This window comes from Chaetura pelagica, unplaced genomic scaffold, assembly GCF_000747805.2.
Source record: "Chaetura pelagica isolate M959 unplaced genomic scaffold, ChaPel_1.0 scaffold139, whole genome shotgun sequence".
In the NCBI taxonomy this organism is placed as follows: Eukaryota; Metazoa; Chordata; class Aves; order Apodiformes; family Apodidae; genus Chaetura; species Chaetura pelagica.
This window is the reverse complement of record NW_009970717.1, coordinates 894,879-917,451: the sequence shown is the minus strand read 5'-3', so window position 1 is coordinate 917,451 and position 22,573 is coordinate 894,879. Positions and strand designations below refer to the sequence as shown.

General features: G+C 39.7%; 1 protein-coding gene across 1 annotated transcript in view; it reads left to right on the top strand.

The window, feature by feature from the left end:
* The window catches only part of PEPD (peptidase D), a 140,943-nt gene that overhangs the window by 82,935 nt on the left and 35,435 nt on the right, over positions 1–22,573 (top strand). The window contains exons 11-12 of the mRNA XM_010006227.1: positions 2,120–2,197; positions 20,106–20,254. Coding sequence (XP_010004529.1) covers positions 2,120–2,197; positions 20,106–20,254 — 227 coding nt within the window. The remainder of the gene's footprint in view (positions 1–2,119; positions 2,198–20,105; positions 20,255–22,573) is intronic.

Genomic DNA, 22,573 nt, shown 5'->3' with positions numbered 1-22,573 from the left:
GATCATAAACATATGCATGTGCTATTTGCTTCTTCTGCTTTATTCCCATTTTTAGAGTGAGATAGGGAATAATATCTGCAGCTAAAATGCTGGCAAACTGCTGGGGAGCATGTGAGGGTGTGTGCACATGCCAGGTGTTGTTTTTTTGAATTATTTTTGTGTTTTTCCTTAAGTATCAAACGTGTGGGTTCACAAGCAGTGTCATGCATAGCACCAAGGTCATTCCCATTGCTTCCAAGTGCCATCTGCTCAAAATCATAACCCTCCCACCTGGGAAGCAGCTCTTCAGGTAGGAAGCAGTCACTACCTCCTCCTGCCAGACTGTTGGTCCCAGGCAGGGGCTGCCTCTGCTGCCTGCACGTGACAGGAGGAGGCTGAGGCTGGAAACACGGTTCCTGCCCCACTCCTCACCTGGCACAGAATCTCCTTTTCTTTCGCTTGCATTCCAGTGCCTTATTACAGATCTTTTTTTCAGAGAGAGCAAACTAAGTTTGAAAGTGTCCTGGCCTGGAAAATTGCTGTAGTGGCCAGAGGGAAATATTCCACCAGTGCCCTGAAGACAGGACATCTCCAAAGGAAGCTCACATCTTTCTGCATCTTGTGTGCAAGCTCTATGAGGCCTTTTTTAGTTATCTGCGCCACAGCATAGGTTCCCAAGTCAGACATCCAGAAAGTAAAAAGCCAGCTAGCAGCCAGTTGTAAAACTGTGCTTAAGCCATTGGAACATCATCACAAAACAAATTTGTTGCAGCCTTCAGTCTGTGGGGTTTTTAACTCTTGATATAACAACTTTAATTTTTCCCTTTGGAGTGTATTCAATTTTAAGAAATACACCTTGTATCAGAAAACCATTCACATTATTCTTATACATTGTCCTTCACTGCCTTATTACATAGTGATGTTTATATGCTAAAATATACTTAACAATAAAAACTTACTGCTTTCAAAATATCAACATGATCCTGCCCTTCAGATTGAGAGCCTTCAGAAACTTAAAGCAGCATCTACTTATTACCCCATAATCATTGCTTAAGGATTTATTGTATCTGAATAACTAGTGATCAACTAAATACCTAATTGATCTCAAGTGCTTAATGTATCTTGAGGGTAATCTCTTTTTGGATACAATGCATGTTTACTGTTTCTGTAATTGCACATATCAGAAGTGAAATACAAGAAGTATGTCAGAAGGCTTGTTTACTTCAGATGTAACAAAAGGTTTACTGAAATTGAGCCTCAGATTCCTTTCACCGAGGATAGGAAACTGTTCCACCATCACAACTTGAAGGAATCAAATTTGTTCAGAATAACCAATGTGATTTTGATAGAAGGTGAGATATAGACTGGCAAGTCACCTGGAGGGATCAGAAAAATGCCACATTCACCCTGATGTATTTTTGGATGTGGTATAATTCTTCTAGCTTTTTGAAGAGAAAGAGAGAGCATCTATCTGAGGAGAATAGTAAAAGAAAAACTAGGTAAAGCTTGAGTTCTTCATCGGTCTTTTAGCTGTTATTTGATAGGCCTGGGGAAGTATCAGGAGGCAAGAGAAGACACCAAGGACAAGTATAGGTCACCAAATGGATCGTGGAGCTTCAAAAGCACAGAGCAAGGGTCCATCCTTCTCTGGAGATATTTTATTCCTGTGAATCAGCAGTTTAGGCAGGTGTGACTCCACTGGAGGTGTTGTTTTGATGCCTCAGAGTATTTAACCTCACAATAGGGAAACAGCTTAGTAATTTAAAAAAATCTGGAAGGAAGTAGATGGGTATAGGATGAAGAATTAGTCTTGCATAATCGCATCCTTAACACTTCCATGGATGTGGAAAGTATTTATATGAGCTGTTCCGAGTTCCTTCTGCAGAAAAGTTGTATCTTACAGCCAGAGTAGCAAAATGTCCATTCTGTACCCATTTCTGGACAGCGAGCTGCAGGGTTTGCTATTGCAGCCTATGCTGGGTCAGAGCCTATGGCACGTCACACAGACTGCAAGATGTTGTGTTTAATGTATGAATACACTGATGTTTGCAATGTCAAGTTTGCAATGTTCTGTCTTAAGCTGTGCATGTTAGTGTTTCTTCTTCCATTAATTGTGCTGAATTTTCTTTTCTCCTGTTAGCGGAGAGAACTCTTCTGTTTTACACTATGGCCATGCTGGGGCCCCAAATGATAAGACTATTGAAGATGGAGACTTGTGGTAAGTAAAGGATTAGAATTCTTTTGATTTATTATTTTTTTTGTGACACTTCTGCTGTTTTCCTACATGTGTTCTATGTACTCTTAGTCTTAATCAGAAAAGTGATGGGTGCATAATGATGAAAGTCCATATCTTTTAAATAGAATGTAATATTGCATGCCAGACTAGTCACATTTCTTCCAAAGGTCCTGTATACCTGCAGGTACCATGAATTCTATCTACTTGCATTGCATGTCCACAGGCTTTGCAGTATGACTGCAGGTAAAAGAAGAGTGAACAAAAGCCCCAAATACATAGCTGCAAATTGAAAGACAGACCTAACTTGTAACTATGTGGTATGCAGTGCTGGACTCTAAGCAGAACCTTTTTAGAAATTGAATGTAAAGGTGTGAAAGAAAGCAAATTAGTATTATCACAGATAAGCTCAAAAGCCATTATGGAAAACAAATTGAATCTCAGAAGTAAAAACATACATGCCATTTTAGCTAATGTTCTGGGCCCATCTGCAGGTGCTGTAGGGTGAAATTCCTGATTACAGATAAATAATCTCTTTTTAATACTGTAAAAACTTTTTTTTAAAGTTTCTTGTACAATAGTCTATGTATTATCTTAATCTGTGTTGAATATCTTGCTAAACTCATCAAATATTAATGGTAATTTATTGTGGGACCATAGCTTTGACTTATGATCACATTGTGTTAGAGGAGATAAAGTGCTCTTATTTTTTTTGATCAGACAGGACACACCAACATGATACTGTATTGGCTGTGGTGTTTAATTAATTTTTTAGAAAATGCATGTAGCCTGCAGGAAATCTCATGGTATGGTATTGAGAGAAGATATGCCACAATGCGTTTTATTATATTCTGTATTTAACATTAAAGCTTTTAAGTGGTAAGGGGAGAAGTATTGCTGGGAGACCCCAGGGTAAAGGTGAAATACACGACCCTTTTACTTACAGTCTCTAAGGATAGTTTAGTGGATGTCTGAAGTGCTTTCTAACCCCCAAATGCACATGCCAAGACTCAGATTTCCTGCTATATTGGCATAATCTTTAAAAAATGTTTTTGTTTCATTAGCCTCAGATATCTGAATGTCAGAAAAGCACAATTTACCAAATGCATTGATTACTTCAGCATTTCAAAACTTCTGTTATGCAGCCCCCGTTTGTAACCATCTCAGCAAACAGAGCAAGGTTTAACCTAGTTTGAAATACCCTCTTACTGAAGCAGTCCGGTTGCATCTTTGCCTTGGTGAGATGAAGTTTGTCAGGTGTAAGTTGGCGTTAGCTGACAAGTGCTTGGTGTACATGAACACCCACCTGGCTTCAGTGTCTGCCCTTGCACTGGCTCATACTCAAGTAGCAAACAAACTTTACTCCACATGATTTTCTTAGTGTTTTTCTCAAGTGGAAGTAAAGAAATAACAAGAAAATGTAATTTCATTTGTGTAAAGACAATTGAAAAATACACTCATTTTTCAGTTTAAAATAGTGTTTTGGAAACAATCTTGAGTGTACTTTAGCAGCATAAAATTGTGACAAGGCACTACCTAGGTGGTTTTACTGTATGCTTTTACACATTTCTAAATTGGGCATAGGTACACGTGTCTGTGCATACAGAACAGGTTATTATAATGACAGGATGCTTATTTGTATGTGTATGTTAGAGTTTGTATATTTGGTTCTCAATTAAGCTTTTTAATAGCTGCTGGGAGCCCTCTGTTGGATAATTGTAGGAAGCTCTGAACACAGGGAAAAATGGCTTTACTTTTGGTGAAAAAGAGGTAGAAGTGTTTTAAGGGTTATTTCTGCTTCTGCCAGTATTTTGGTATAAATCTAGTTTATTGATTCCTATATTTGTATGTAGTATAATCAGAAGACTGGGTACTTGGTATGATTTTTATTCAGTAGAATTATTCAGTAGAATTTAGTCTGTTTTCCCTGACATTATTTCATGGATATAGCTAACATGCAGAGTTTTGCAGAAAGAAGCTGCTCAGATTTTTTAATGTACAAAGCAGTGCAGTAAGTGTTAGTAAATAAGTCAATAAAGTACCTAAATGTTAGAAAAAAATACACTTGGCAAACTAATGTGTTGCTTCTTTGAAACACTTAAGTTCATGCTTTGTTTGCTCTTTTAAGGATTTGATGGCATTTGACAGGAGATCATGGGCAAAATTACTAGAGGTGTTGCATTTTTAATTTTTTGAAGTCTTTTATTCTGACTCCTTTAAAAACTGTAGCGGGTTTAGAGCAGCCTGGTTTTATGATGTTCATTTTTGAAAAACAATCTACATCAAATGGGCTTATTGCTTCTCTAAGAAACAGGTATGGAATTACATCTCTGATACTGCACTGTAACCCACATTTTTACAGGTGCAGTTTCTTTGCCAAAAGACCTCAGTGTGAGGCAAGGACTTTAAAGAGAATTTCTGACACTCCTTGTTAATATGGACTGTATTGCTAAGCAGGGCTGTAATTTTCAGTTTATTACACATTAAAAACAAAGTAGCAACCTAACACAAAGCATTATGATTGACTAGAAAGTTAAATTTTTAGGGAGTTTTAGGTGTTCAATAGATGTGTGTACTTAACTGATGCTGATATTAAAAGTAAATATCACAATAACAGCAATTCAGTGTTTTATATAAATAATTAATATACATGGTAAACATTTAACTGGTATGATCAATATGGTGTAAAGCATACAGTATTCCTAAGCAAGTATCTGTTGTCTTCATGGTCAAAAAAGTCATACAGATAAATGGGTAGGATGACCACCTGGTGATTCACAGTTCTAGGCACTCTACCCTTTCACTTAGTATTACCTTTAAAAAAAATTTTCCACTCAGAAAGTTGCAAATCATGGTCTGCAGTGATGATGTATGGCCAGGCTAAGCTACAAATACTGGTTTTCTTCTCTCATCTTAAACCTGTGACAGCTTGGATAGACACTGAGCCCAAGACTGAGGCTTACTGCGTTACCTCAAGGTATTGCATTGCTCATTGTGTGCCAGGGCTCCTGCTGTTTCTGTAGGGAGGTTTTAACTACATTTCTTAATATGAAAAGTGGAGTCATAAGCAAAAGTGCTTGTTGTAGTTTGCAGTCTCCTGCCCTGTACACAAGAGGCCTCTGTGAAGGCCAGAGCCAGAAAGTAACTGAACCAATTTTTCCAGGGGTTTTTGAGCCACCCTCTGAGCCCCTGCAATCCAGTTTGAGTAAGCAAAGGTCTTTCAAAGTCTGGGGGGGAGTAAAATGCAATTAAAATTTGCTACTCAAGAAAAAAGAAATCCAACAAATTCAAGGAGCAGAGATCTGACTCCCTGCTATGTAAAAATGAAGATCAAATGAGCACCTGGGACTCCTGTTCATCAAGTGATGCCTCCTGTATTGTTCATTCTTCTGAGCAGATGTCTTGTGATCTCCTCTTTTGCAGATATTTTGCTTGTGTTCACACTGGGGAAGGGGATTAGTTCAGTGATTAGAGAGCCCTTGTGGGAGAAAGAAATCTCTGGTTTCAGCTCTTCTCAAATTGATCTCTGACTTTGGCAGGAAGTTATGACTTTGCCTTGGAAGTAACATCCATGAAAAGTTCAGTCAAAGCCAGTGTGTTTCTGCAAAAAGGATTGGTCTCAACAAATCAGCATCTGTTTTCTGAAAAATGAAAGCATCTGCTTTCTTAAAAATGAAGGAAGCTAATCCCCGGGGTCCTCCCTTCTGTCTCCTGCCCCTGCCCTACTACTGCAGCAGTATGGAGCCACACTATGGCTGTTGGGAAAGGAGAAAACTGGCCATCAAAATAAAGATGGTGCAGGAGAGAAAGCCAGGGGCAAGGCAGATGTCTCTTCTCACCTTTGTGGTTCAGTGGTTTGTTGTAATAACCATTGGAGGTGCTGAACCTCAAGTATGTACTTTATATTTTGATTTTGAGAAGGTTTCCAGGAAAATTATAGTTTATTGCATTCCATTTACTGCCCAGCAGTTTGTGCAGCCTGCCTTTGTGGATTCTTCTCATTGCCGTGCACGTTGGGGAAGTTGATTGTTTTATTACAATTGATCAGCAGGGCTCCTGCAACATCTGACAAATAGAAAATGCTTCTATGATCTTAATATAAAGATTGATTTTTTGTGATAAGGCTCACACTTAAATAATAGAAATGTGGGAAAATAAGCCTGACCTCAGATGTCACTGAGATGGATACAGCTATTACCTGAGATGTTTTTCTGCAGGTGTCACGAGTTACAGGTCTGGGCCTTTTTATGGAATCTGAGAAATGTGTCCCAGTGAAAATTCAGCACTTAGTAAGCAACTTTATTGTCAAGTTCATTGACCCTCAAGCACTTGATGGTATCTTTGGGGGTTGGTTAGTGTCCATTCTGGCTTTGCAAGATACTGAAAAGAATTGCCTGTTCTGCTGAAGGACTCAGCATTTGTAACACTTTGAAATCGGCTCTGAAGTTGCAGTGTCAGTGCAGGCCGGGGGATGCATGGGTGGTCTCCTTCCCCGTGCGTGAGCAGGTCCCCCCTCAGAGCACCCTCACCAGCAGAGCCCTGAGCCTGGACTGTGCCTGCTACACACACCCTGAGGGAGATGGGGGCTTTGGTAGGTTCACCCAGGTCTGCAGGCTGGTGCAGCACAAGCAATTAGCAGGGGATATGAGTCCTCCCTGCAGAGAGCAGCAGTGTGTGATTTATTAAGAGGGTTTAGGTGAAAGCATAAATAAGAGGAGTGAACCTGTGAAGTGCAATAGACCTCAGAGAGAGACCATTAACCTTGTATTCACAGTCAGACTATTCTTTATAAAATAAAACTAACTTCAGAAGTATAAATGGAAGCAGGTTGGATCATCAGATCACAGAATCTTAGGGGTTGGAAGGGACCTCGAAAGATCATTTAGTCCAACCCCCCAGCCAGAGCAGGTCCCCTAGAGCACATCACACAGAAACGCATCCAGGCGTGGTCCTAGAATGTTGACCAACTATCTTGAGCCCCTTTACCATCTAGTACTTTGTCCCATAGGACTTCTCTTAATAATTGATTGAAGAGGCCAAAGTTGGCCCTGCGGAAGTCTGGGGTTCTGGTCCTGCTAGGTATTCTGTTCCTCCCACGCAGGATCCTGCACTCCACCGTCTCGTGATCACTGCAGCCAAAGACATGAGATGATGTCTTTAGTTTTATTTAACTGTTTCTTTTAACACTGTCAGATTTAAGCTTGCTCATTTCAGTGAAAGCATTGGGAAGAGTACAGTGTCCTTGGTGAAGCAGGAAGTTTCTTGCTTCAAAGCTCACTGCTGTTGCCACAACCTGCTCATGACAGCCGTGAAGCAAGTTTTAGCTGCAAATAGTTTTATTGCATTCAGAGTTTAAGCACTAGAATTGTGTTAGTTTCACAAATCAAACACCCTGTCACCTAAGTATAGTATTAGCATAATAATAAATAAGTTATTGGTCACTCCACCGTGTGTGAAGAATATTGCAAAAGAAAGCTGCTTGTAGCAAGAACTAGTTAGATTCAGTTGTTCGTGGCTATTTATGAAAACCAAGCCTTTTGTTAGGTAAAATAGAAGTTACTTTGCTAATTTTACCTATTTGATCTAAAAGCATAATATATGGTTTTCTACAATCAAAAGATTTGTCTTTTTCTGTCTAAGCTATGTACATTTATCTTTTAAATATACCCACAATATGCATTGCGTTGACACTATAGCAGCATACTTATCTTAATATCATACAGTACAAGTTGTAGAAAATGCAGTATTTTGATTTTTTTCGAAGGAATGAGCAACTGTTTAATAGAAAAGGACTTTTTATTAAAGAGTACTGAGTGGCCATCATTTCTTTCAGGAAAATATCAGAAAGACTCTCAATAAGTCAACTAAAAGACTGAGCTTCAAAAAAGTGTACTACAAAAGATGATAAAAGTTTGCCACGACTCTTTTCCAAACTCTTTTTTGGAATTTACACGGTGTTATCAAGTTTTACAATACTGATGCCAACCTATAGACCAAAACTCATTTTGTCCAGGTGGGGGCAATGTTGCATTAAAAAGCAGGAACTGACCAATCTTTTTGCATCAGAGCTCAGAAGTCCTCCCTTTTCCACCCCAAGTACTTAATTATCTGCTATTAAAACAATTCATCCTACGGAACAAAATATTGTATTTATTGCTTCTTGAAAGCACTGATTTTAAGATCCTAGGATATTAATGTGTCAGATGTAAATGCTCAGCTATTTTATGTGGGTGAGACCAGTATTTTCATTTGGTTGTGTTCATTTTTTATACATTTTGAAGTTTGGTGCTGTAATAATATGCAAAAAATACGGTTAGCTTTAACCTTTCAGTCTGCAATTTTGAAACAACTTCTTGTTAGTTATGGTTTTGTTTCTAATAATAATACAAAGTACATTACTACTCACTGGTTGGTTGCAAAATCAACTGGCTATCCATTTCTGAAATAATTCCTTTGGCTTGGTACCTCTGGCTTGATTAATATTTACTATTTTCATCAGGGGTAGGTATTTTTCCTTTTGTTGTACCTATAGATTGTATTAATTTTATGCTAATTGAGAAAATTTAATTTATTAACATCAGAAAAATATTTGCTAGAATTAACAATAATTTTGCTCTAATTGAATATGTGTTCGTTTAATACTGGTTAACTCAGGCTATGAGTTTGCCAACTGTCAGAAATGAGTAGGCCATTTAACCAAAGCAGAGGTCAGTAAGTATTAAATAGTGTGTTTGCACCCACAAATTTTTTACTTTCCTTTAAGTGCTGTGTTATGATCTGCCTCTTCATTTTATGCTCTCTGTAGTGTATGTGAAATGTCTTTTTAATTCTGACCTGTAAACGGGTTTAATCTCTCATAGTTTTATCTTAGTATTCTCAGCATAGTCTGAAAAAACAGTGTGAAGTTGCTTTGGCTGCTGTTGGACTGATTTGTATAGGCTGTTCATCACTTTAAAGAAAATAAGCATGGTAAAACCTAGTATTTTTTAATAACTGTTGATTTAGTATTGATCATTTATAAATGCTGTTTATTGTAATCCACTTTTTGTGGTGGTATTTGTTAATACAGATACACATAAAGTTGATAGAAGTGCTCTTGATGGATGTTGCTGATCTTGGATGTATATCAGTAGAAAAATCTTTCTCCTTGCTCTTCATGTGGGGAACTCAATTGTATAGGTCGAAATACAGTTTTAGAGGGAGTCTGCCTGGCTTGTAAACCCCAGCTCAGAGGGAAGGTACAATTAGTCTCCAACACACCCTTTGTGTACCCACTGAACCAGATGTAACTCGCAGTCCCTGGGTTCAAGGCAGTGTTGGGTATTCTCTTGCGTCTGTTCAAAGAACCACTTGTTATCCCATGATGGAGGAACAGTGTTGCAGAGCCAGGGCTTCAGGAGGAGTCCTTCTAGTGTAATACTGCAACACATTTAGGCTCAGCCTAAAGGCAAGAATATTGTCTTAAAGGCAAGAATATTTCTGATTGTATGATGCAGTACTATACTTCTGACTTGAAGTGTTGTCATGAAGATTAAGTATTTCTTCTGAATAGGGAAAAATGGTCTTACTGGCAAAACAGCATGTTTGGATAGGGAATGGGCAGCCTCATTTTCTATAATACTAGTGGGTGCCTTCATTACTGTGCACTTGGCTTGAACATTTGGAGCCATGGAAAGGCTAGCAACTGGCTTGTCTAGCTTTTAGCATTCAATCGTCATCTTCTGTAGCATACTCTAAAAATCCTGTCTGGTGGGTTCTGTTAGAGAAATGTTAACTTGGAGGTTGCTTGAAAAAGCCCAAGAACAGCTATAGGAAGTCTAGTAAACTAAAATAACCTGTACCATTGGACACTGGCTCAGTTTTCATAGTAGGAAAAGACTGGAAGCATTAGCCTTTTACTTATATGGATACATGTGCATATGTGAGCGTGCATATACACACATAAGAAAACTTTACAGCATTTACAGTAAAAATCTAGGTAAGGTCTGACACTTCACCTGCTGCTGTGGTCTGTGGTGCTTTTTTGTCCAGGCTGGGGAACACAGGTGAGAACATCCAAAAGGAGCTGCTGAAAGCCAGGGCTCTCAAGCCAAATATTAGTATCTAAGAATGGTGGCCTGCATTACAAGTATCCAACTTCTACAATTTACTTTCAGTAGGTACCTTAAGCTTCTCAGTAGACATGTAGAAATGGACTGGTTTGGTTAACTGAAAAATTTTAGTAACCTGAAAATGTAGCTGTGTGGTTGTTACCCTGGGCTGGTACCTCACATTCTAGTGAGAAGCTAGTGAGGTTTGCTGTCCTGGGTTTGATTGGGAAGTACTCAGCTGCCAATGCAGGTTTCCCCTTGCACGCTCCCTTCTCTTCCCTGCAGCTCTGACATCCTTGCTCCTTGTTTAAACAAGTTTGCTGGAGCCATGAATGCCTCAGCTCCTGCCTTTCCAAGGGGGAGGCTCCTAACAGATGGAAACTAGCCCAAACTTGGGATTTGCTGCCATCTCTCAGGCTGAGTTTTCAGTGAAGAGTTGTCTGCTGGAGAGATTACTGTTGCTTATTAAATACACCAGTTAAAAAAGGATAATATTTAGCATAAAAAAGCCAAGAAAAGATCAGCCATTCAGCAAAAAGAGAAGTCAAACTGGTAACCGTTTTGTCAGAACTTCACCTGAGACTTTTCCTGATCTCTGGCATTTTGCCTGCGTGGGTCCAGTGGAGGGGTTAAGGAGGCAGCACTGATGCTTCTCCCTCTGTGTCTTGTGGAGCCTCCATTGCTGCTGCCTTCCCCTAACTCAGCAACATGAGCTTTGTGTTCCCGGCTCCTTACTTGTATCCAGCACTTCTGTATAAGAGACATCCCTCTGCTTAGCAGAAGCACTGGGAGGTGGCACTCAGGCAAATTTAGCTGTGAACAAGCCAAACAAAAGTTTTTTGGCTCTTTCCTCTGGCAAGTGTAACAGTTTTAATAAGGCATTAATGCAAACTGCATGGGGGTGGAAGAGGGGTTATACTTGTGGAATTGTGGAAACTGGTTTATTTAGTGCAGAAGCTTAAGGCTGTTAGATTTCTTCAAGAGATAAATACTGTAGGCAAGGGACTCCTTCTCAACCTGTGTGTGAAAATTGCACATAAAATCTTACTAGAATAGGTGTGTATTTACTGTACTGACTCTTCCGTGCAGCTCATTTGGTGGATTTAGTGAGACTGAGACTTTGTATCCTGTGCGATAAATGGAGCTGAAGTTCTTCTGCTTGTATCAAATCGTGAGAGAGGACACTCCCTACCCTGTTGTGGGTTGAGGAAACCGTTTTTTCTCAGCCTTTGGCTGGAGCTGCAGAGCAGAGGCACATGTTAGTTGCAGTGGTGGGGCAGGGGCTCACCCCTCTGCTGCTGCTCATCTCTGCATCATGGCTGGCTGATCTGCTCCTCTGCTCCTCAGACCCAGTATCCCAGTATCTGTTGCACTGAGAGGAAACCCTGAGCAGTGCAGAGCACACATACCTGGAGAAAGTTTTTTTGTTTGATTGCTCTCTTGTTTTGTTTTGTTTAATCCAGCCATCTCAAACTTTTGTCTTGCTACAGCCACAGAAGTCTCTGTTGGCATTGTAGAGGTACAGGCATGCAATCCTCTCTCCTTCAAAATTCAGTGTAGACAGATTTGTTAATTTTTTTCACTCTTTTCCTATCTGAGCAAAGCTTAGCAGTCTATCTTGTCATCTTCTGTGAGGGAAGGTTGAGACAAGTCTCCCATTATCTATAATAGTCTGGGAAAGTCTTAAGTGAGACAGTGTTAAAAGAAGAGAAAAGATAGGAATGACATGGAGAAAACAGATGAGATTAAAAGACAGTTGAGGACACACACAAAAAATATGGGGCTACGTGGTTATATAAGTTGCAGCTAAATGAAGAATACTCATGTAGCTGGTCTGTGACTGTGTAATTGTGTTTCCTGTGTGGGCCACAGAATCTTCTTTTGAACAGGAGGCTTAAACAAAAAATCGATGTTCTCTCGTGAATATCCAGAACGTCATTTTTACATAAAAAATATTCTCTAGCATTTTTCTAAGTTCCTGTCAACTCCAGAGATGCTGGCAACAAAAAGTTGGCCTTAAATCAGCGAGCCAAGCCTGACTTCAAAACACAGCCAGTACAAACTCTCTGTGCCCTGTCAGATGGAGGCTGGTCACAGCAGGGTATCTCTTAAAAAACCTTCCTGAGGATGGTAGGACTTTATACTGTACTGTTCCAGTTCTCTGTTGTGGTCTGCAATGTTATCTTACTCTGTGTTGCTTTTTTAATTGGTAACTCTTGGCTGGTCAGGATGCAAGTGGATAAAAAAGCATGTGTCACTTAACTCTCCATTTTCCTACTTGTGATATCATTTACTATAATTCATCCTTATGGTCTGCTATTAAACCACCCTATTTCCAAATAACTTGGCATGTTTCCAAAGATGTAGCTCATAGAAATGATGATACCTTGTTCCCTTAAGCCTGAAATTGCATTAGAATGGTCAGGTTTTGTTATTGTGTGAATACTGAAAGATTTAATTGCTACATGAAGTGTAAAGCGCAGAGTGCTCTCTGTGAACTCAGAGCAGAATATGACAAAATCACACAAAATAAAATCTCCAGCTGGAGATGACTTGATCTTACTGCAATAAGAGGAGGAAAAGGTTGCACGTACATTTATTTCTGCTGTCCTAGGACTGGGCTGGCATCAGTTCATCTCTGTGGCTGCTCAGAGGTATGTTGGTTACTAATGGCTCAAAACCCTAAAACCTCAGTAAACATGGCTGAGTAAAGCGTCTCAGTATTCATACCTGTTTACCTTTAACTTGAGGTACGAGGAGGGCATGGTAAGATATAACAGTATCAGTTTTCTAGTTGCTAGTCTCACAAACCCACTTGAGGGAAGGGAAGGTTTTGTCCTGAGAACAGAAGCTGGGGAGGACGTGGGTTGCAGGCAGGTGACACTCAGTACAACCCTGTACTGGAGTTCATTGCACCAGGAGGAAATCCACCTGGGTTTCACAGCAGTCATTGCTCTGCAGTGTTAACAACTGCAGAATAATTTGGTTTTTTAACTGTCACAAGAAGATCCAGTTCTGAGTGTACAGACCAAGCAGATCTGTAGAGCAGGAGGGCAACAGCGTTACATGTTAGCATGTGGGAGTTAGCTGTAGGCTTCCCAAGAAATGCCTGCGAGAGCTTGTCTTTGGGTTGGGTTGGTGGTTGGATCATAACAATTCATACACATGGCTCAGATATCCCAAATAAAGTATTGCTTCCCATTGTGATATTGGCCATAATTTGCTTCATTGCCTGGCAGTTTCAAATTATTTGACAATAAAAGTGTCAGCAAGCCTATAAAAGTAAAACACATGCTTAAAGGAAGATGATGCTTTGTTCTTTAAAAAAGGGTATACAGGGACTTTATAAAGGAAAAAAACAGAACTGTTTATAGTCAAGCATTTTTTAAAAGTGTTTTATGATGCTTCCCAGTCAGAGGTTAAGAAAGCTAAAATCGATAGCAAAATGCATATTATTTTTCTGGACTTGAAAGCCAAAAATGAAACCATAAATTTGCATTTTGTGGTGCCAATATTCTGTGAAAGTAACACGCCACGTCTTACTCATCTGCATTGTTTCAGAGGTACAGGAGGGGAAAAGTTTTTGTGCATCGTGTCAGTTACAGTGCTGATTTACAAGCCTTTATTAACTTTAAAATCAACCAGACTTGAAATATTTTCTTGAAACTCCTGTCCTGGGCTCCTGCATGGGAAGCAAAACCTCAGTTCAGTCAGACATGGAAGGGTCACTGCCAGTGGCACCAGGGACCTGCTGGGGAGGGGCTAAGGAGGAGGGACACTTCCAGCTGATCCTTTCTGCAAGGCTGTGCCATGTGGCATGTGTTTCTGTTTCTTTTCAACTTGATACCATTTTATGTACAAAATTAATTTGTGGTGTGAAAGGAATGAAATTTAAATGGAAGAAGGAAATATGAAGAATGTGGAAAACAAGACTGGCCACTTGGGAAGGATATAGGAATGTTGTGAGAGAATGCAGGGAGGGAGGCAAAGGTCCACATGGAATTAAATCTGGCAAGGGGTATCAAAGACAACAAGAAGAGCTTTTTCAGTATACAAATAGAAAAAGGAAGACTAGGGAAAATGTAGGCCTGCTGATGAATGAGGTGGGTTTCCTAGTGGTGGAAGACACAGATAAGGCACTGAATGCCTTCTTTGCTTCAGCCTTCTCTGCCAAAGCTGGCCTTCATGAATCCCCGACCCTGGAGGTAAGAGAAGAGGTCTGGAGATAAGACGACTTTCCCTCGATAGAGGAGGACCAGGTTAGAGACCACTTATCCCAACTAGACATCCATAAATCCATGATGCTGAGAGAACTGGGAGTTGTTAATGTTAGGCCACTTTCCATCATATTTGAAAGGTCATGGAGAACAGGAGAGGTGCCTGAGGACTGGAAGAAAGCCAGTGTCACTCCAGTCTTCAAAAAGGGCAAGAAGAAGGACCTAGAGGACTACAGGCCGGTTAATCTCACCTCCATCCCTGAAAAGGTGATGAAACAAATCATTCTGGATGTCATCTGTAAACATGTGGAAGAAAAGAAAGTTACTGGGACCACCACATGGATTCACCAAGGGAAAATCATGCTTGACCAATCTCCTAGCCTTCTATGATGTCAAAATTGGCTGGTTAGGTGAGGGGAGAGCACTGGATGTAATTTCCCTTGACTTCAGCAGTTATTTTTAACATACACATTAAGAAACTCAGCAAGTGTGGTTTAGATGAGTGGACAGTGAGGTGGATTGAGAGCTGGCTGAGTGACATATCTCAGAGGATCCTGATCACTGGTGCAGGGTTGAGCTGGAGGCCTGTAGCCAGCAGTGTTCCCCAGGGGTCAGTACATATTCATCAATTACCTAAACGAGGGAATAGAGTGATCTGTCAGCAAGTTTGATGATGGTACAAAACTGGGAGGGATGGCTGACACTCCAGAGGGCTGTGCTGCCATCCAGCATGACCTGGACAGGCTGGAGAGGTAGGCAGAGAGGAATCTAATGAGGTTCAACAAGGACATGTGTAGGGTCCTACACCTGGGGAGGAGGAACAACCGCATGCATCAGTATAGGTTAGGGGTTGACCTGCTGGAAAGCAGTGTGAGGAGAAGGATCTTGGAGTCCTGGTAGACAGTAAGTTAACCATGAGCCAGCAATGTGCCCTTGTGGACAAAAAGGCAAATGGTATCCTGGGATGCATTAGGAAGAATGTGGCCAGTAGGTTGAGGGGGGTCATCCTCCCCGTCTTCAGCCCTACATCTTCAGTCTTTAGTCTTCATTCCACATCTGGAATACCATGTCTAATTCAGCACTCCCCAGTTCAGGAGAGACAGGGAACTACTAGAGAGAGTCCAGCAAAGGGCAACGAATATGTCTGGGGGACTCTAGCATCTCTCTTACGAGGAAAGGTTGAAACAGCTAGGACTCCTTAGTCTGGAGAGAAGACTTAGAGGAAACCTTGTAAACATCTATAAATTTCTGGAGGGTGGGGTGTAAGGAGAATAGAGCCAGACTCTTTTCACTAGTGCCCAGTGACAGGTCAAGGGGCGATGGGCACAAGCTGAAACATAAAGAGGTTCCATCTAAACATGAGGAAAAACTTCTTTACCGTGAGGGTGATAAAGCGCTGGAACAGAGGTTGTGGAGTCTCCTCTGGAGATCTTCATAACCTGCCTGGATGCAGTCCTGTGTAATGCACTCTAGGGGATCCTAGATGGGGTTTGGACTAGATGGTCTCGAGAGGTCCCTTCCAACTCCAGTGATTCTTTGAGACTGAAATGCTCTTAGTAATTTTTGAAGGTGACTTCTAAAACAGATGCAGAAGGCAACTGTTTCCTTTCTCACACCATTGGCTAACATTGTATTAATAATAAATATATCTGCTTATTAATATGAATAAGCAAATCATTGTCAGTAGAGCAACTGACAGGTTATCTGATTTTTCTCATACTTTGCATTGTTCAGTTTTAGATGATGTTTACAGTAGTTTTCAATATGTTTAGGAGGAAAGATTATATATTTTTATGTATACACACAAAACTGAAGCCTTCTTTAGGAGAGCTACACCTATGCTTCCAAGAAGGAGTATGGAGTATTTTTGCTATGCAACCTTAGTTGTCGTATGGCTTGTTATTAATTCTAGAAAACAGATTGAAACAGAAACGTGAAATCTTCAGGGAGTGCTCAGGTCTTCTGGCTGTTAAATTTGCTTTGTATACCATACACTTTTCACCCTGAAATGAAGCCAGGCAGGTTTTTGTTGCTTTTGCTCCCAAGAGAATGATGCAAAGTAAGATTAGTTTCTCTCTCAGAAAGTTTTAAAAAGGTTGAGTGTGCAATAAAAGACTTCTTTAGCTTCAGCTACATCAGTGAGAACTTTGACATGCAACCACACACCTCTCTCTGATCAGCAACACTCCTTCTCTCGCCACCTGCCTGTTCCAGACACCTCAGCAACGTGACTGCCTCAGACACATCATCTCCGCATTCATCGAAATCAGCAATTAACAATTGCATCCTTGCTGGAAAAGGAGTCGTTCTGAAATGAAATTTTTCTTCATTCAACAGAAAAGTGAATTTGCAAGAAAATTTTGTAATAGACAACATAGTCTACTAGTCTACTATGTTGTCTATGATACTTTGATACTATGATACTTTGTTATATTATTGCCTAAGTTACTCTACAGTGAAGTTCTTAAAAGGTAAGCCATAGATCAAGATGCCTATAAGGCCTGTTTTCATATGTGCATTTAGTTTGTTTAGATTGCTGCTACATCTGATAACAGTCCAAATAATATTAAGAAGTTGTTTCTGCACATGACCCTTGTAAGACTGAATTGTCAGGCAGGTAATTTTGCACATGCAATTGAGAACATACTAAAATACATTAATCAAATGTTGTTTACTGGCAGTTGCTATCTAATTTCAGGCTAAAATAATAACTTTTTTTTTTTTTAAGGAACCAGGATTTAAGGAATCTGCTTTTAGAAACTTTTTCCTGTTAGCCAACAGGAGAAGATGGTAGCTCACTTGCATTTTATTTGGTTTAAATGTGCTTCACCCCACATTTCGCCTGGCAAGCAAAGCTATGAAACTGGGATCTTCTCAGGCTCCCATGATTTCCACAGGATAAGAACAGTATTTGGGCTATTTCCATGTCTTGGGCAACATTTTGACTAATGGATATGTTCCCAACTGAAGTTAAATGGAAGAGAATTCCCAGTAAGAGCCAAAATATCTCCCAAATGTACAGTTTGGTTTGGATGCTTTTTCACTGGAGCATACAGGCTGGGTGGTGTGTTGTGTTCTGAGGTGGAATTTGAAAGTTTATCTTCCCTCATGTCTCCTCTTGTCTGGAAGCCAAGAAACCTGAAAAAATGGTGCTTCCTAGCTTATGAGCCTTGTTTTGGTGTACCATCAGTCTTGTGATTTTTTCTTTTCCATTACTCACTGCTACAGTAACTCGAAAAAGCTATTTAACAACCACCAAGTGATGAATGGGTTTGAGAAAATGCTGATAATTGTGAGGTTAAAGACATTGCTATATTTTGTCTGTGGTAAGTTCAGAATAACCATTCTCCAGGTAAAATGTAGAAAACAGAAACTTCCAGTAGATGTGGACAGGAGTTTGGAACTTGCTGGTCTCAGCTTTACTTTCACCATGCTGAATGGACATTTACAGTTGTAAATGCAACAGAGTTAGGACACAGAACTGCTGCAAATCCCATGAAGCACCATGAAACTTGATTTGTGATTTTGAAAATGTTCAGTCTGGAATGGATTGAAAGATTTATAACTAAGCTGAAGTCTGTATCTTGTTGGCACGTTAGAGAAAGTAGCAGCTTCTTTATTCTTAGTTGCTGCAACTAGTTTTCTGTATCCTTAGGTTTTCTATGTGTATCATTAGTTATTTTTAGAAGAGAGTCTAAACCATAAAATCAAAACTTAGGGAGTGTTGATGGGCTCTCTGATTTTGAGGTTTGGCTAGGCTAGTTTACAGTTGCTGTGTTGGTGTCAACTTTTTTTTTTTTTTTACCCTGTGGGTCTAACATTTGCTGTCTATTGTGTATCTTCTTTCAATTAGCAACCTTGTGTTTTAACATAATATTTCATATTTAAGAGAATGTATATAGTGTTTGTATTAGCTCTGCATGTACATACAGAACTTGGCAGTTCTCTCTTTAGCATTCTCCTGAGGAGTTTGCTCCTGTAGCTTTAAGCCTCGTGCAATTCCACATCTGTAAACCACTGGGTTTGTTCCTGAAGTTCCTGTCCTGCAAGTCTCCCTGCAGGTGAACCTTGCACAGTGTGGGGAGGCTGGCAATGACTTCAGCAGGGCTTGCACTCAGTGCACAGATTTGTTCACAAAGAAAATTGTAGGGTGGATTTTAAAATATCATAGAGTGCAGCAAGAGAAGTCCCAACCCTGCTGAAATATTATTTTGCTTTCTCATGGTTGCCTTCAGTCACTTACTGGCCATTGCTTTCAGCAGCAGTTATGTTGGAAATGGTGAATGTTTACAGCTGAGTGCTGTAGCACTTTTTGTATTATCTTTACCTAGTCATGTATGCTGGCTGGGGACAGAGCTAAGCTGCAAGATTTTCCTAATTACTGGTGTAATTAGGACTTGATGGCAGGAGAGGGTGCTCTGGTGGAGTGTCCTTCTGCTTGTATTGTCTGACTGATGCTGCTGTGAAGCAGAAGCAAACGGAAAAAACTCCAAGACTTTCAAATACAGTGAAGGAAAATGGTATTTCTTATGATGGTAAGAGTCTCATACTCCTGAGGTGGTTGGAAAAATACTTAAATTAACTGATTTCAACTCTGATTCATTACCTAAAAAGTCAGGAGGTCACACAAATGTTGTGTGTCGAAGTCTTATATGTAAAATGTACCTTCTCGTAATCAATATATGATGAACTAGGGGGGATAATTGCTCAAGTACCCTTTGGTCCAAGTGGTTATTTGGTTATTTACTCATTTTTGAGTCTGCTGAAACCAGGTAAACTCAAGAAATACGGTATTGCAAATGTCTAACCTGGTTCTTGCAAGGGTGTAGAAACCCACTTGCTATTTTTGTAGATTGACTTCTGGCAGCTGAACACTGAGTAGTGAATCATTGATTTATGAATAGAATAAATATGATTCTTAAGCAGTAAACCAGGTCTTTTGTCCCCATAAAAGAAAGCATTTAATTATTTTTTTCTTCTGCCTCTTATGCAGGAAACTGTACTATATGTTCTTTTCTGGTTTGATCATCCCATAATCTTTGTTTCTTTAATCACTGTTAGGCAAGTTTATCATAAAGAAAAGTTTGTATTGTGAGCAGTGGCAGTCAGCCTTTATTGGGGACATTTAATTTGTTAACATCAGATGTGTTTTGACAGATACAAAAGGCCATAGCGTAAGTAACATTTCTCTGCTACGTTTTGAGGTTTGACCCTTTATGTGGTGCTACCATTTCTCTGGAAAAGAAATAAAGGACATGTTTTTTCTTCTGAGAAGAGGTCCTAGGAACTGGAAGCAGTAGGTTCCTTGTGTACTTCTTATCTTCCTTCATGCATTCTCTCAGTGTTTCCATCCAGGGCCAGCACAGTCTGTAAGAGTGTCCATTTAAGCCATAGGTAATGCAGATACCCTCTGCTAGGACATTCTAAGGGACTGTCATCTCATTTTACTTGAACAGCATTCAAGTGCTGATGATATGACCAACTACCAAAATGCAGATGACTTTCAAGTGCAGAACAAGAGAAATATCTTATGGTTTACTATTTAATTGGAATTAAATTTTCATTTTTTCCCCCCTTTTTCCTTAGCCTGTTTGATATGGGAGGAGAGTATTACTGCTATGGCTCTGACATCACCTGCACCTTCCCTGCAAATGGAAATTTCACTCCTGACCAGAGGGCTATCTATGAAGCTGTGCTGAAGTCATCTCGGGCTGTAATGAGGGCAGTGAAGCCAGGTAAAAACTTGGTACATGTCAACAGGAATTGTCAAGTTTGGTGGCGGCATTCAGGCTGTCAAGACAATTATGTTTGGAATTTAGAAAGTACTGGAAAGGAACAAAATGACAAAATCAGTTTCCATGTTTAAACGTCTCCTAATGGACACACAATATATATTTCTTTAAAAGTGTTGTATGGAAACACATAAGCAATTATTAATGAGATTTTAAAAATGTATTTTAATCTTCCACTTTTTAAAAATTTAAATTCCTTTAAACTAGTGGTGACTGTTGTTACTCTGGTGTGTGTTTACACTGGCATTCATCTTTTCAGGAAGTTTATGCCAAAGACTGAAGTCAGAGTTTGAGTAAACATGTGTGTTATGCTTCAGTTTGTTTCAAATCTTTTCTGTATTTTATGTGTGAGCTCAATAGAAATCTTCTGTTGCAGAAGAGGATGGAGTGTGCATCTTTGGGAAGGGTATGCAATTAGCCCTAAAAAGCTTTAGAAAGCACTGGCTATTGGGTACTGCATTGTATGCCTGTGAATTGCAGGCAAGCCAATTCATCAAGTATACATTTTCATAGTTGAAACAACTGCCTAGCTTGATGAAAAAATTCTTTTTCTCCAATTCTGCTTTCAGGGCAGCAAATAAATGCTTTTAGAGTTAACTGCTCCTGTGATTTTGAGTACTTCACTGGTGAAGGTACTTGAGCATTTCTCAGTATTAGTAATAGAACTACTTGAGAAAAATGTACTTAATGCACAAAGCACATTTATCCTTTAGATTTACCATATTCACTTTCAGTCATCAGGCCCTGAGTGCTTGGGCTTTCCAGATTGCCAGTGAGAACATACGTCATTTTCCTGTTATACAGGCTGGCAGCAGCACTGTTCATTTGAGCAGCTTGGAAGGGAGCAATAGCAATTGAAGCTTATCTGCCAAGTGGAACTAGATATTTTGCCATTTTAATAGGAGTGTGCATTCTTCATCATCTGCTGTTTCTCCCTCGAAGGATCTTGTCCCTGTTCCTCTTCATGGCTTGCTTTGCATTTCAGTTTTACCTTTAATTTCATGTAATGTTTTTGGCAGTGCTTCACACTAATAAGTTGCAGGCTATCTTCATAACTGCAGAGCTATTATGATACTGTACTCAAGATGGTGTAGAGAATTCCTCAGTTTACTTAACAGTTTATTTACAGTGTCAGAAAATAAGGACATACTAAGTGAAGTATTTCTGAAAAGTAACTGCAAGGATCCTGTACTAGCCTTGGAGAAATAATTCTTGAAGTCTGGCATAAGATGAGATTGAACTTTCTGGTCTCACTGTGCTTTAGTAGTCTTGCTTGTTTAGACACAAATGTGTTTAAGCAGTCTATGAGACAAGTAATCATGAATGTTCTGACTGTAGAAGGCAGGTTAAACACATATTCTGTGGACTGGTTCATTGGTTTGGTTCATTTGGTACCTCTGTGTAGTGAAATACAGCCTGCAACTTTCACCCTCTGTTGAATTACAGATCTGGGTAGGGGTCTGCAATGTGTAAAAATTCTCACCATCTGGCATAGTCTGCTTCTTAGATCCCTGTGGATGTATCCTAGTTCTTTTGCAGCTTTTAACCCACCTGTCCACTGATGCAGAAAATCTGACAATATTATATTTTCCTTGACCTCTCAAAAGCACACCAAAGGCTAAAGACTCTTTACTACTGAAATTGGTGTGAAACACTTAAAATGAGAAGTTAGCAAAAAAGTACTTACAATGTCTGAAATTAATTTACAGTGTTCTAAAGACAGTTCAAACTGAAATGAGTTGGATTAGAGAGAGATCCTCTTCTATACAGAGAAAACTTTACATAATTTTTAAAACTAGATAGTATTCAAATAGTTATTTAGTTATTTTGTTTCTAGTTACACACCTTTCTTACTAAAGTGACCATAGAAGATCAGACATTTCTGTTAAAGGCTCTCATAAATCCTTTTAAAGAAATGTATCTGCTTTGTACCTCCCACCAAATTCCTAGAAAATGTTTTGGCTAGCTATTTTTATTGAACACTGAGTGAATTATGGAGCCCTTGTTCATTTTCCTGTTATTTTTGTTCATCTTCATTTCCCAGGGTTCGTAAGATTGAAGACAGTTATTTGACTTGGCTCACATGGCAGTGACCATTCATGGGGCAGGCTGTGCAGAAAGGGTGTCCACAGCTGAGTCAGCAACTGTGGGAAATGGTATTGCTTTCCAGCTGTAGAACTGGGGCCCTGTGGCAAAGGGTCACAGGGGACATCTAGTTGTTGTCTTCAGAAGGTTAATGATTCCTGGAGTCTTTCTCATGGC